Genomic DNA, 15,966 nt, shown 5'->3' with positions numbered 1-15,966 from the left:
CAAAAATCCCCTCTCAAGTGCTTGCAACAATCTCTCTCAAGAACAAAGTTGCTGCAACCTCAAGGACCTGATCCAAGATCGAAGATATCTCAATTCCTTAGGTTTGTTGAGTCTTTGTTATTTGTTCTTCATTGTAACTCCTATCTTTCTTTCTTAGAAGCTGTTTTAGGAAACACAAAATCACAAACCCTCCAAGTTTGTGTCTTGGCTAGAGTTAGTCAAGTTGTAAAGCCTTTGTAGTAGAGTTATTACAAAGTGGCTTGTAATAGGGTTATTACAAGTTAGAGTGTCAAAAGCCTTTGTAATTGTAAAGTGACAAAGTAGTTTGTGGTGAGAGCATCACAAGTTAGTAAAATCCTTTGTAACTAGGGAGTCACAAAATGGCTTGTGGTAAGAGTACCACAAGTTAGTTGAATTCTTTGTAATAGAGTCATTACAAAGTAGCTTGTAATAGAGGTTTACAAGTTAGTGAAGTTGAAAGCCTACAAGTGTAGGTCGTGGTTTTTGTCCCCTTGAGTTGGGATTTTTTCACGTAAAAATCCTCTGTATTCTTTACTTTCTGTCGAGCCACTGTGGTAACAATTAGAGAACCTGATTCCCTATACTGATTGGTTGCACAGTCTGTTGCTTACAGTAGGAACTGCTAGAGAATCTGGTTCTCTATACAGTGGAAACTTATCATGTGTCTCATCTACATACTGGTTCCGCAGTTAGCACTGTACCAAACTGATGATAGGACCAGATCGCTATACAGTTTGGTTCCTCAGTATTTTCAGTGGAAACTCATAGAGAACCCGGTTCTCCATACAGTTTGGTGGACGCTCAGTTTCGGATACAATGAAGCAAATACAACTGCAAAAAGCACTTAGATGGCTGACAGTAGTGTATTTTGCAGAACCCATCTTTCTTTCTTTTTTTTTTTTTTTTTGTGTGTGTATTACTTGCCAAAATGAGTAATCTACAATCTATGCCTTAGCACAGACTCCTGAGATATGTTGTATTTCTTTCTGTTAATATGGAATCAGCAGTTACGTTCAAGTATAACACTGTGTAATAGTTGCTTGTTCCTTTTGAATGATGTTAAAGAGATTCAAATATTTTCTTTTTCCAAATAGCTAGATTCAGTTATGCTGGGTAGAAGAGTGTATTTAAAGAGGTCTTCTTAGCAAAAAGAGAAAATAGATTATAACTACATATTATGCTTCATAACATACATTGTACATATTTGGTATTATTTATTTATTTATTTATTTTTTATCTTTGGGGTTTCCAAACTGCAGTTCTATAAAAAGAGATGGCTTGACATTATGAATCTTATACATTGTTATTCCGCACCAATGAAGTCTGTTTTCCTTAGGTGGAATGCTCTTTGCCGCTTTCTCTAAAATTACTGCTTGTTCAGTTTCTTCAATGGGTAATCAAAGGAGTTGCTTTCTTTTGGAGAAAATCTCACTTTATACATATTAATCCTAAACTATTTACTCTTTAATGTCCGGGCTCAAACTATTTACTACTCCTACCTATGGGGTCCAAACTATTTACCCATTTTTTCCCTAAAACATGTTATTTCTGAATTCACTATACCCATTAAAGGGTAAACATGTTACCCCAATTCGTATCAAAATTATTTCCGTTTCATCCATAAAAGGCTGAATTCATTATACCCATTTAGTTCAATTTTTTTCTTATAACAGATGCATTAGTGTTTATACATAAAAAAAAATGGTGAAGTGGGTATTAATCACAAAGACGAATCAGCCCTTAGAAATCTGATCATCCATTCAGCTGTGAAACCCCTTCCCCCACTCATGTTTTTCTTTATCACTTTCTTGTTTTTTTCCCTCAATTTAAATCCACCATTGAAGGACCTTGAAACTTAAAACTCATAACTTGGTTTGTTTGAGTTTTTAATTGTTTTGATCTGATCCTGTATGGGTTTGTTTGGAAAGTTGATTGGAGGTTGTAGCTAAAATTTAGTCAATTTTGTGGAAAATTTTTAGTAGATTTTAGAAATTTGGGTTGAAATATAGTTGAACCAGAGAAGAAGACGAATTTGTATTGTATACCCAAATAGTATACAAATATACCATTTTAGTATACAATTCATTCCAACTATATACCCTGTTAGTATAACTATATGCTATATTGGTATCATATGCTAGTTGAATCATTTTTTGGTTGTATTAGCTGCATTTAATTGGTATAATATTTGATTTTCTTTTAATAATAGTAATATAGTACAATATCTTGAAATACCTTATTATATTAATATGTGGTACACTATTTTTTTATTTTTCTCTTTATGCATGTGTGTTATGTAATAGTAGTATAGTCATATAGTTGCCAGAAATTAACTAGTAAAACTGTATACCATGTTGGTATAGTTATATGCCATATTGGTATCATATGATAGTTGAACATTGTTTTGGTTATTTTAGCTGCATTTTAAGTGAATTCTATTATGAAATTATTTATATGAACAAGAGTTGCAATGCTGGAATTTTTGTGTTCTGATGGACATAAATTATGTAATAGTTTTTATAGTTATATGCAATTGTTGGAACGACCCCATACAACTATATACCCTCTTAGTATACGAAATGAGCAAGTTGTTTTGCGAATATTTAGCTTGAAATACGAGAATATAATTTTCTCATACTTTTATTGCGTCCTTTAATGTTTTGGTACAGTAGTATAGTCGCAAATAGTTGTAGCAATATTCTAGAGAAATCATATGCTCTGTTGGTATACATATATACCATATTGGTATCACATGGTACTAGAAGTCTTTTTTTCTACTTATACTTTTGTTGCATTTTTCAATATTTTATTATCATTTTTATTCTAACTAGTATATATGGAGATTTGGTTGTCGGAGATTATATTTTCTTGCTCTATAACTGGTTGTATTACTGCTAATGGTAGAGTGTGTACTGATATTTATAGGGAATGAAATCAAGGTTTGCATGGCAATCACGTATTGATTCTTAGAATCTAATTATGTAATTTATGGTGCTCCGCAGCAATCAATCTGATATTCAGTGAATTAGATCAAGTGACAACTGATATTATTTCAGTTTAATAATTGAATTTAAAAAATGAGAAAGAAAAAAACAAAAGGTATATTGTACTAGTTATATTAAAAAAAGGTGAACAAATATTTACTATATCAGTTATTTTTCTTATGGTATAAAAAAATATAGTGAAAACGCTAAATAAAATTAGATTATGAAGAGAAAAAGAATATAAAAAAAAGTTAAATGAAATTAGAAAAGGAAAAAAGAAAAAAATAAGAAGAAAATGAGAAAAAAGAAAAAAAGAAAAGAAAAAAAAAGAAATAAAAGAAGAAAAGAAGCATAGAAATAAAAAAGAATTGGAGAATAAAGAAAAAATTCCCCACAAAAACTATTATGGATAGGAAATGTAATTAGTTTATGGGTAAAAAAATAAATGGGTAGACAAGGATAAATAATTTTGTTTTTATGGGTAACTGTATCAAAACCCCTTTCTTTTGAGCAACGTAACTGCAACGTTATTGTAGCGAGTCAACATTCGAGATTCTTCAGGGGACGTATATTAATATTTCGATGAAAACCCAATATTCTTAGGGGGGAAAATGCATTTCATATAACCACTAGGACCATGATACTTGGCACCAGCCCAAATAGTTACTACACAAATGTATAAGAAGCCGATATACCTTCATCATCTGATACGTCAGTCTTCTTGGGACGACCAGTTAAAAAACTACTTTCCTCCGGTCCACAATAAGTGACCAATTTGTTTTTTTATTTTGGTCCAAAATAAGTGTCCATTTATATAATCAAGAAAAAATTCAATTTATTTTTCCAAAATTGCCTTTATGTACGTATCCTAAAAAGTCTTTTACTCCTCACATTAACTAGGTTGCAACATTTAATTGAGGGTAGTTTAGTCACACTAACTATTTTTGTCTAGAATTTAGTATTTTTTTAATGGGTGTGCCCAAAGCAAATTGGTCACTTATTGTGGACCGGAGGGAGTAAATAACTAGCTTTTGATCAACTGCTACTTTTTTTTTATCAGTTAGTCCACATCAGCAACAATCAGTACAATATATTTAGTTGGATTCGAACTTCAAACCTCTTATAATCTCAAAAACTCTACTTTAACCACCAAGTCAAACTGTGTTAGGAATAGATATTACAAATGCGTGGATCCAAATTCGGATAGTTGCCAATCATTGACACATTTATAGCTACTAAAGAGAGAGAATGTAACTGCCCTGATTACAATGCTCATACTTGTATCATGATTCAAATGTTCCAACTCTAAGACAGCTAAGATCCTATTTTTATCTGTGAAATGATGGAAGAGAATGGACCAGCTACTCTGAAGAAGCATTTTGAAGTTTAGTCACAAAATGGGTAATCATGTGGACTTTTCTGCAACTTGTATGACCAAGAATCTCAAAATTTTCAATGACTAGAGAAGCTAAACTTGTGGAGTATGAAAGTGAGGATGGTGATGAAATCTGCTGCCAACGAGCAGCTGCTGGAATTTGCAGCAAAGTTAAGGCAGGGCTTACTTTAGCCTTCTTTTTCACTTAAGTCATTTCATGTTGTTGGCATGCGACATAACAAATGACAACCATTTTCCTTACATACACTGCCCCCTTCCACCCACAAAATGGGTATATCTAGTATAGCAGTCCAAGTTAAATAACTCATTACCAACCCAATCCATATAGCAGATGTTTGTACGAGTTCAATATGTCGACCTCCGCAACTTGACAACTCGATCAAGCTATTCAGATACCATGACATCAAACTGAAATCACATTATGATATAGTGACATCATATTTTTTTAATAACTACGTGGGAGAGCAAGCGAGACACGCCATCATTGGCTATGACTAACTCGAAGGAGATATTTCACCCTACTAGACAATGAATACATACCCAAAGAAAACCCCACAGTGCGAAAGACAACAAACCCAAAACCAAGTGCTTTCTCTTATTAACACATGCATTTGATGTTTAATACAGTAGTAACCAACTACAGCGAAAGCCCCAGCAAGCTACGGGTTACAATCTTGCATTGACTTGGTACAGGCAGGATAAGTTTTTTCTCCCAGGATTGCACAACTTTTCTAACTGCCACCCAAGAAAGATTTCCTAAGTTATTGTGAAGACTTAGAATCTAACTTCTCAGGTAATCAACTCACGGAGGCAAATTACTACTAAACACAGAGGCACACAGTTTGCCACGAAGCACAACCAATAAATTAAGTTCTCTTCAAAGCCAACAATCTTGCAATCAAAGATGTTGCTAACAGACTAGTACATAGAAGGTTAAATGGAATCGGCCGGTTAGCAGCATTAAGAGGCCTGTAATTTCTACAAACTTGTATGACCAGAGACTTATACAGTGAAAAACTAAAAAGGGAAAAAGGAAACCTCCATAAAAAAATTACTATGGTAGGTCCATTCTGCTTTATGTAAGGAAGAAACAAAAAATCTGAGGTGAACTACATAAGACTAATCCAGATGAATCACGGAGCTAAATGAGTTTCCATATATGCAAAGAAATCCAGGAGCAAAGGTGAAAGCAGGTATTAGAGCTAATATCTTATGGGAAGCTGCCCATGATCCAAAACACTAAGAGATGAGATTTCTAGATTACCTCATGTAAATTTTCTTTGGTGACCTTTATCATACCTTTTACTGTTTGATGTTAGTAGCTCCATTTGTTCCGTGAGATGTTCCATGTGCTGAGCTTTGTCCCATCCATTTTCTAGCGGCTCAGTTTCAGTAGTCTTAATATCTTCTATTTCAACTGAGTCCATCTCCTCTGTCTCGGTAGGGAGTGGGCTTTGAAGAAACTTTTCCCAGAAGAGATCACCCAAACTAGGAAGCTCTCCTATATCGTCCATCAAGGTACTCTGCCACTCGTTTTGAGGATCAGGAGAAAAAGTATCAATTCCCAATGGCAAGTTTCCATTTCCATCCAATGTGGGATCCATGAAAGAACCATTCTCCATCTCTGATCCATCAGTATCCATATTGTTTACAGGTACAATTTCTTGTATCTGTGAGAGCTCAGGCATAGTCATATCTGATGGAGACAGTGAAACAGGAGGTAAGTCGTGCCCTCCAACCAGGGAACGTATATCTGAAAATTGAATGTCGGCAATTTTAAAAGATTTACAGAGAGGAGATGAGTGGATCTCAGATATGGAAGCCGATGAACTTTGACCAGCAACAGCTGAAGTTGCACTTGCAAATGGCTGGGCAGAAGTGGGTGGAACTTCCTGAAGAGTGACTCCTGAAACTCGGTTGGAACTTCCACTGTCTAATGCATTGGATTGGGGTGAACCATCACAAATGAGTACACTTTCAGGACTGTTGCTGAAGTTCTCTAACCTTGTGGAAGAATCTTGTTTCATTATCTGCCTGAGAATTGCTTTTGCCACCTCATTCACTACAGGCTGGTACTTCACAATCTGCCCATCAGCAGGGCTAACAGAAAGATCATCTGAAGGAAAATCTTGTTTAATCCTGCGTTTCTTGTTGCCTTCCATTGCGCGCCTATTGCTATCATTTTGCTGCTGTACAAACTGTGCCAAGAATCCAGGGCTGTTAACAACTTTTGCCAGGAATGACATCATCTGTTGCTGCCGCTGCTCCATAACCTGAAGGCTCTGCACCATTGTTTGCATCTGATTATCGGTAGTCTGCTGCTGTTGTCTCAGCTTAACCAGCTCTTGCATAAGCACATTCTTGTCCCTTTTCAGCCTCTCAACCTCTTCCTCAAGTCCAAATTTTCCAAACTCAACACAAGCACCAACCGACGCACTCTGACCATGCAGCTGCTGCTGAGTGTGTCCATGAGCAGGCTTGCGCCTACTAATATTTCTAAGCAGATGCTTCTGACCTCTTAAGAATCCCTCATTAGCGAATTCCCAACGGTCTGGTTCAACCTTTCTAAAACCCTGTTTGTTGCAAAAGAAATAAATATTATAGAGGTTTCCTATGCAGGTAGAGTATTAAGTTATATTATTCTAATAAATGGTAATTATTCAAGTAGGAAAAGAAAGAAAGAAAGATACTTCACAAGCGGCTCCTTTGGTGATCAATATGACTAGCTAAAATTTACCTTACAAAATCGAAGAAAATCTACAAAAAAAATTAGAGCTCCATTCAAACTCAATGCATCACCTTATCTCTTAATTAAATTTTAGGTGGCAAATGGCACAGGAAAAGTTCTTTAGCCTCAAAGAACAAGCAAGCATGATGAGATGGCTCTTAGGAGTAATACAATCTTAGGATGCATTAGGAAAGAACACACACTTCATTGCCGCACTTATCAGGCTCTTACTTATGAGAATAGGATAATAACTCCTATATAAGGAGCCACATTGTATTGAGTTTCAATTATCAAAACAAGTAGTTTTCTCTCTGCTCATCTCTTTTTAAATATCAGCGTTGGAGGATAACATCTGAATCTAGGTCAATACTAGTCATGCAATCTTTTGTGGCAAGTTTAAGAAGCAGTTCATTCATAGTCTCAAAATTTGTTTGAGTCTAATCACCAAATTGGTAAACTGGCATACTAGGAGTTTCATCTCGAAAGGACTAACGTAGTGATCCACAGAGCACACTGTTCCCTGGTGCACGCGCCCACATTTGGCGTCTCTGTCCCTATCACTAACTGGAGCGTAACTTCACACGCCACATGTACAGAGGTCATTGTGTATGTCATGTCAACAATATGTCCTCATTCTCTGTCCACATCACTAGAACATGAATTTGGATTGACCCTTAGCGTGTTGAATTGCTTCTCTCCTATCAAAATTCTATACTGCCTCCATATGGTTGTATACGGTGACAACAGTGTCATTACTAGAGATGATGGAAGAAGGGATTAAGACACTGAATCAGCATCTTTCACTCACTTCTAGATGAAACAGTTGCGATTGCGATGACACCTAAACTAATCAGGACAAAACGAATCCATAAAATATCATACCAATCAATCAATCAATTGGTTCTACATGAGAATCTTCTTTCACACCAACTTTACCAATCACAAGATTGACAGCATAATGCTTTCCGTTTCCAATCAACAAAAGCACAACCAAGAACAACTCTATTTTCATAAAGAGCACAAGGTTAAGTGAAAACAAATCAATCAAAAAAAGAAAAAGAAAAATGCATACATAAGTATTTAACTGACGAACGAAGCTGGAGAAGTTATTGTGCTTGAAATACTTGGGCAGTAAGTCCTTGGCGAACTCAGGGGGATCCCAAACCACAAAGCTATTGTTGGTGGGACCCCACGAAACAATCTTTTCAGTACTCGGGTCATCTACCATATCGTACGTCTTCACCAGAAAAGGCGGCGGAGCATTTGCGCTTGGCATCGGAGCCGGTGACGGAGAACCACCGCCTCCGGCGTCCCCAGAAGTGGACCCCATGGCTAAGAGAGTTTTCAATTGCTGAACACAACACTAATCATATATGAACGTATAGGGTTTTAGGGAATAGAAAGGATTTTTTTTTCTTTAAAAAAAAACCTAACTTAGAGAGATAGAGAGAGAAAGATGAGTGTATATGAAGTAGAGAGAGAAAGTAGTTTGTACGGCGGCGATTATAATGGACGGAAAAGGGAAAGAAATACGTTGAATTTGTAAGGGTGAAGACAGTGAAATGACTTGGTGGCCAATTTTTTTTTTTTTTGGTTATAAAAAGCGTTGGAAAAAGGAACTCAGTAGTGAAGACAAGTGAAATGACTTGTTGGCCAATTTCTTATATGCCTCTCCTTCGGCAAAAAGTGTCTTTATCTGGGCTCTTTTCTCTCTATCTATTTTTCTTCTTTTCTTCGTCTCTTCTGTGCAAATCCTATTTCCCTCTCATGTGTGGCAGACTGCAGGCGTATGTGCAGATGCTCGCAATTATTTGGTTCTCAAGGGTATGTTTGGAAAATCACCTGTTAATTAGAATTAAGGTAATTTATATTATTTTAAAAGTGGAAAGCCTTTAAGTTAAAAGTTAATTTACTTTTTACCCTTCTTAAAATATAATTACCTCCTTATTTAACATTTTTATATAAAGAAAAAAAATCCATAACCCACGCTTAATCCAAACAAATGTGTTCCTTCATAGAAGTTCCTCAAGGATATGAAGGGATGTGCTCCTTCATAAAAATTATCTGTAAGTTAAACATTCGAATCCAATTTATGAAATTATACCTCCGGCTATTCAATGAAAACTTCCTCATCAAACCAATTTACTTCTTTTTTCTTTGATTATCAGTTTTTGCTACTTTGTTGAGTGTCTGCATTTTGTTCATTTCCTATAAAGAAGGTATGCCACTGTGCAACTTTATTTTTGGCGTTTCAAATATGTTGATTTACCACCTTCTGTTTTATATTGCTTGCGCCAAGAGATTGCTTAGGATCAACTTTAGTTACATTCACCTATTTTTATAGTGATTGCGATTATATTTTTGCCTGATACATTTTTTCATTGAGGTTTATCATAATCCAACTTGTGTTTTGATATCTACCAAAATGTCTGAACAACGACATCTTTGATAGAATTTAGTTTTCTAATTATTAAAAGAAAATGCTAATGCATATGGAAAGATATAAGCTAACAGTTTGTAAATTGATAATGTTGATTATATTGCGGTGTTTGAGAATATATCGTATTGATCAAATTAGTTATCAATGATTAAAAATAGGCCGAATACATAGGTGGGCCTTTAAACTTAGCCTTTTTTGCCACTTGGATACCTAAACATAGAGTTGTTCCTATCAGGCACTTCAACTAAATCCTTTGTATGCCAATTAAACATTTTGTAGTGACATGGCAAACTGTGTGGGAAAAGGCGCGTGAGTAAAACTTGTTGATTGTTATTTTTATATTTATTATTATAAGTATTCCTAATATATTACTCCTATTAAAGCCCTAACTTTTACCCTCTTCTCCTATTTCTCTTTTTCTTCCCGTCAGAATCCATCAATTTTCCTCTCATTTTTTTTACCCTTTTTTGCATATAAAGCTCACTTCTTTGAAGCTCTCTTAAATTTGTTTTCATCTTCTTCACATCTTGAAGTGTTGGTGGCTCCTTTAAAGGTCACCCATTTGATTTGGGTATCGATTTCTCCACTCACTTACAATGTCAAATAGATTGAAATCACCTTTTTTAAGAGAAGTTTCTTGTTCTTGTGGGACTATTGGAGAATTGCGAATTTATGGACTCTATTAAACCCCGTTCGTCTTTTTTTTTTTTGTTTCAAAACTGAAGGCAAAGGTGCTTGCAAACTTTTCAGGTGGTATGACGATGAGACTCCTGAGTAAGCTAAGAGGGATTTCTGATTTATGAAAATGAGTAAAAAGTATGAATAAGAGAGGGAACAAGTAGTGGAAAAATGGAAGATTCTGGTCTATATGTTGATATTGCCGCTGATTTGGAAAAGGTTGTTTGGTTCACCTTGTCCCAATTGAAGTTATAGCTTTTTTTTGTTGATTTTATGGTTGTTTTTGTGGCCCTGTAGGTGAAATGAATTAAATATTGTGGAATTCTAGCTTCAAGTTCTTCCTTTTGGTGTATGGTAACTGGTTTTAACAACTTAGTAGTTTTTAGTGTCCAGTAACTGCTTTTACTAGTTTAGTTTGAAGTTGTAGTATCTTGTTGATCATGTTGAAGGCTCATATCTTGGTTGGCATGTACGATTCATTTTGTTGAATGAAAAGTTTAGTGTACATGGATTTGACTATTCTCAATTGGCATGCTTGTTCTCTTTACAAGGCACTTGTAAGCTACTGAAATGAAACTTTACAAACTAAAACACACAAGTGGTTGATAGAAGCTGCATTTTGACATTAACAACTTTTAACAAAAATAGTACTTCAGCAAAAGAGCAAAGCTGTCAAATACACAAGTGCATCTATTTCATAAGCAAAAATGAAAGCCTTAAAAGCTATCAAATACACAAGTGCAACTAATTAACTCATATCTTATATTAGTACTTTAACTCATAGCTCAACCACTTGTCAATATTGGATGAAGATTTCTTGGCAGCAGCCATACTCTGCAACTGTGAGGTAGTGGCTGCTTCTCTTCCCTTCCATTGCAATTTTCTCGGTTTAAATCCGATGTCAATATTGGTTGCACTAGCATCCTTCATATTTCTATCACCCAGCACAAACCTTTCTGAAGATGTACCGGGCTGCTTAACAACAAATAAATAAAGATAAAATATGGCAATCAAATTTATGCTTATATATAAAAAATAAACCAACAGAAAGGTGCGCACATTAAGGATTTGGCTTCCAGTTCTATGATCTGTGTATAGTCCAAAGCCCACATTTCTCGGCCTCTTTTGCCCAGAAAACCCACCTCTTGGGACACTTTCAGTAGCAGAACCATCACCTCTTTCACTTGTAACAGCAGGTCCATTACCAAGTCCGATTGCAGCATTAACTCCTTCTCCAGTTGTTGTCCCAAATGAAGTCTGAAGAGGTCTGCCTCTACCCCTTCCAATCCCTCTTCCTCTGCCTCTTACTGTCCCTGTTGGTTGAGTTTCGTTGGCCCTTCTAACAGCTGTAGTATCATCACAAACAGAAGGAGAAGTTGTGTATGCTGGTTGACTTGAACTGCTAGGTGCACTTTCTTGCCATATATTTGGTTTTGTTGTTTGACTGAAATTATGTGGTTGTATAGGCATTCCCATACCAGTCTAGAAATAAAAGGAAGTAACAAAACTTATTAGGATACAACAAGATGTAAATCTAAATTATTAAAAGATGTAATGAAGATAAAACTAAAATATTACCACAACTTGACAAGCTTTTTTGGTGTGCCCAACTTGATGACATTTGGAACATGTCATTTTTACTCCCTTTTTGGACAGTTTTCCACATTTTTTTCTTGGTTCATTTTTAGCCTTTCTTCTGCACTTTTTGGTCTGCCAGGCATAACTTTAGGTGCAGGAGGCTCAATTGGAGGATTAGTTGACTCAGGCCACATCTTCGTGTTAGGAATAGGCTGAATAAACTAATTGTAAGCCTTCAGGAATGTATCCCTTCTATACCAATGTTCCACATAGTCTTCAGGTTGTTTATTTAAGTGATAAAATGCACAAATGGCATGTGCACATGGAATTCCCCTCAATCTCCAAGTTCTACAACTACATGTTTGGTTCCTCAAATCAACTGCCATCCTATGACCACCATCCATTATCTCAAACCCTATATGTACATTTCAAATGATTTTACATTTCCTAGACAACAATTTGTTCTCTTCTAATATCGCTCTAGTCATAGGCGAAATATCTGAGATCCAAGTGTTTGAAAAATTTATCATGTCAGTCTGTCTGTTCATTATTTTGTGCCTAATATCCTCTAGCATAATGATAACAAATTTGTGTCTAGGCGCTAATATCCACGAGTTAAAGGTTTCACGCATGTTATTTCCACAACGTCACATTTAGCATGCTCTTTAAAGTAAGCCTTACACCATCCTTCTTTTCTATAGTGCAAGAGATCTTCACAAATTTTCTTGCCTCCAAGTTTCTCTAATGCAGTCATCTCTTCCTTAAATTTGACCTCATAACTTGATTTGGCACACCTCCAGAACTGTATTCTTCTTTCTTCTCCTCTCCATTTCTTGACCAATTACTCCAGATATGTTTGGCACACATTCTATGCTCACTATTGGGTAACAATTCTCTAATGGTTGGCACAAGTCCCTACAAAAGAAAAAAAAACATATAACAGTCATGACATTCACAACATTATTAAGAAAAAACATAATGCAATTAAATTGAATAGAGGTAAGAATTACCTTCTGCATATCTGACATCACAGTCAATCCTTCACCATCTCCTAATTGCAGATCTAAAATCAGGTAGTTAATGAACCAACTCCAACTATGCTTGGTCTCTTGGTCCACCACTGCCCAAGCAATTGGGTACATTTGGTTATTTCCATTTTTTCCTATTGCAACTAAAAGTTCACCTTTGCAAGCTCCCTTTAAGAAACATCCATCAAATCCAATAATTTTTCTGCACCCCTCCAACCAGCCCATTTTCAAAGCATGCAGACAAACATAAAAATAAACAATTTGGTCGAGATTTGGAGTAATATTTTGAATTTTGAGTCGAAATTGAGTTGACGTAGCAAAAAAGACAATTTATATATTGTTGCTAAATTTTTAGTCAATTTGCTAGATTTTTAAAATTTGGGTTGTTATTGAGTTGATGTGTAGATTATACTTTTGATGCTGGTTTTTGGAGATTTATTGTACAAAAATTTAAATCCACCATTGAATGTCCTTGAAGCTTGAAACTCATAACTTGGTTTGTTTGAGTTTTTAATTGTTTTGATCCGATCTTGTACGCGTTTGTTTGGAAAGTTGATTGGAGCTAGGTTGTAGCTAAAGTTTTAGTCAATTTGGTGGAGATTTTATCGTAAATTTTAGAAATTTGGGTTGAAATATAGTTGAACCAGAGAAGCAGACAAATTTGTATTGTATATCCATATAGAATACAAATATACCATTTTGGTATACAATTCATTTCAACTATATACCTTATTAGTATAGCTGTATACTATATTGGTATCATATGATAGTTGAATTATTTTTTGGTTGTATTAGTTGTATTTAGTTGGTACAATATTTGATTTTCTTTTAATAATAGTAATATAGTACAATATCTTGAAATACTTTATTATATTAATATGTGGTACACGATTTTTTTATTTTTCTCTTTATGCATGTGTGTTATGTAATAGTAGTATAGTCACATAGTTGCCGGAAATTAATCAGTAAAACTGTATATCATGTTGGTATAGTTATATGTCATATTGGTATCATATGGTAGTTTGAACATTGTTTTGGTTATTTTAGCTGCATTTTAAGTGAATTTTATTATGAAATTATTTATATGAACATGATTTGCAGTGCTGGAATTTTTGTGTGCCAATGAACATAAATTATGTGTATTATGTAATAGTTTTTATAGTTATAGGCAATTATTGGAACGACCCCTTACTATACCCTATTAGTATACAGAATGAGCAAGTTATTTTGCGAATATTTAGCTTGCAATACGAGCATGTAATTTTCTCATACTTTTATTGTGTCCTTTAATGTTTTGGTACAGTAGTATAGTCGCAGATAGTTATAACAATATTCTAGAGCAATCATACGATCTGTTGGTATACATGTATACCGTATTTGTATCATATGGTACTAGAAGTCTTTTTTGCTACTTATACTTTTATTGAATTTTTTAATATTTTATTATCATTTTTATTCTAACTAGTATATATGGAGATTTGGTTGTCGTAGATTATGTTTTCTTGCTCTATAATTGGTTGTATTACCGTTAATGACAGAGTGTGTACTGATATTTGTAGGGAAGGAGATCAAGGTTTGCATGACAATCACGTGTTGATTCTTAGAATTTGATTACGTAATTTATGATGCTTAGCAACAGCCAGTGTGATATTCAGTTAATTAGATCAAGTGACAACTGGTATTATTTTAATTTAATAATTAAATTTAAAAAAATGAGAAAAAAACAAAAACAAAAGGTATATTGTACTAGTTATATTAAAAAAAGGTGAACAAATATTTACTATATTAGTTATTTTTTCTTATTGTATAAAAATAATTAAAAAAATAGTAAAAACAGTAAATGAAATTAGATTATGAAGAGAAAAAGAAAATAAAAAAAAGTTAAATGAAATTAGAAAAGAAAAAAAGAAAAAAAGAAAAAGAAAACGAGAAAAAAGAAAAGGAGAAAAGAAAGAAAAAAAGGAAAAAAAGAAAAGAAGCATAGAAATAAAAAAGAATTGTAGATGAAAGAAAAAATTCCCTACAAAAACTATTATGGGTAGAAAATGTAATTAGTTTGATAGGTAGGAAAACAAATGGATAAACAAGGGTAAATAGTTTTGTTTTTGTGGGAATTTATGTCATTCTCCCTTAAAAATAAGTAACTCTTCTAATTTTTAACTTTGTACGGAGAATATATGAGAAATACGAACTTACAAATAAAAATGTCGTGAGAGTCGGATTACTATATATTTTGCTAATCTTGTCGAGAGTATTTGATCCTTAGATAACTTCTACTACGTATGGCTGGATGGTTAAGAGCGTATTTTAATGCTTCAGAATATTTAAGAAAAATATATTATTATTTTCTAAGTGATTCTTGTCCTGAATATACACAAAACAGAAGTATTCGTATAATTTTTATGTCTCAGTTTTTTAACAATTGATAAGTTTTTTATCGTTTCAAGGAAACTATTTGAAATAAGAACAAATTTAGCTTAGTTTGGTATACACTCATACATACATGATACCACAAATTCATTACAATATATTTTTGAGTGAGTGAATGCCCAGACAACATTCTTTTTAAATATTGAGAATATTATATTTTTTCGAAGATGAATGTAAATTTATGATGTACGAGTAGATGAATCAATGTATTGGAACGTAAAATCCAAGGGAAATTAAGTGAATATAGTATATTCTTGTCCTCTCCATATCTTCATGAAAAGTCTAACTCACTATGAACAAAGCGCCAAAATAACTTTAGACGTTGTTTTCAGTTAGAGTATAATTTTTGCTTCATTTTATCTCTTTTCAGAATGTTGAAAAATTCTGTTGAAATTTTCGATATGCCTGAGGTTCATAACTCTTTGCCAATATCTAACATTTTAGTTTAAGCTTTCTCAGTATTTGAAAATTTATTTGGTGAGATACAAGGGTATGAATCTTATGAAATTAAGTGCAATGTACAATGGTCAAATTGGATCATTTTCATCTCAGCACCTTTTTCTTTTATCATATGAGAATTAGAATTAATTCATGTTTATCTATTTCTGTGACGATCCGGCCAGTCGTCTCATGAGTTACCGTCCTGTTTCCCCCATTTCTGCTTCTTATTGCTTTGTCTATCA

At 34.2% G+C, this 15,966-nt stretch overlaps 1 protein-coding gene across 1 annotated transcript; it reads right to left on the bottom strand.

Annotated features, from left to right (window-relative positions):
* Positions 1-5,223: 5,223 nt before the first annotated feature.
* Positions 5,224-8,886, bottom strand: LOC104230168 (heat shock factor protein HSF8). Its single transcript, XM_070155364.1, is given in 3 exon segments — positions 5,224-5,729; positions 5,732-6,974; positions 8,202-8,886. Coding segments are annotated over 3 exon segments (1,527 nt in total). The 5' UTR covers positions 8,460-8,886; the 3' UTR covers positions 5,224-5,703.
* Positions 8,887-15,966: the final 7,080 nt, after the last annotated feature.

The sequence above is a fragment of the Nicotiana sylvestris genome, chromosome 8 (genome assembly GCF_000393655.2).
Source record: "Nicotiana sylvestris chromosome 8, ASM39365v2, whole genome shotgun sequence".
NCBI classification, from domain to species: Eukaryota; Viridiplantae; Streptophyta; class Magnoliopsida; order Solanales; family Solanaceae; genus Nicotiana; species Nicotiana sylvestris.
This window is presented reverse-complemented; position numbering and strand designations above follow the sequence as displayed.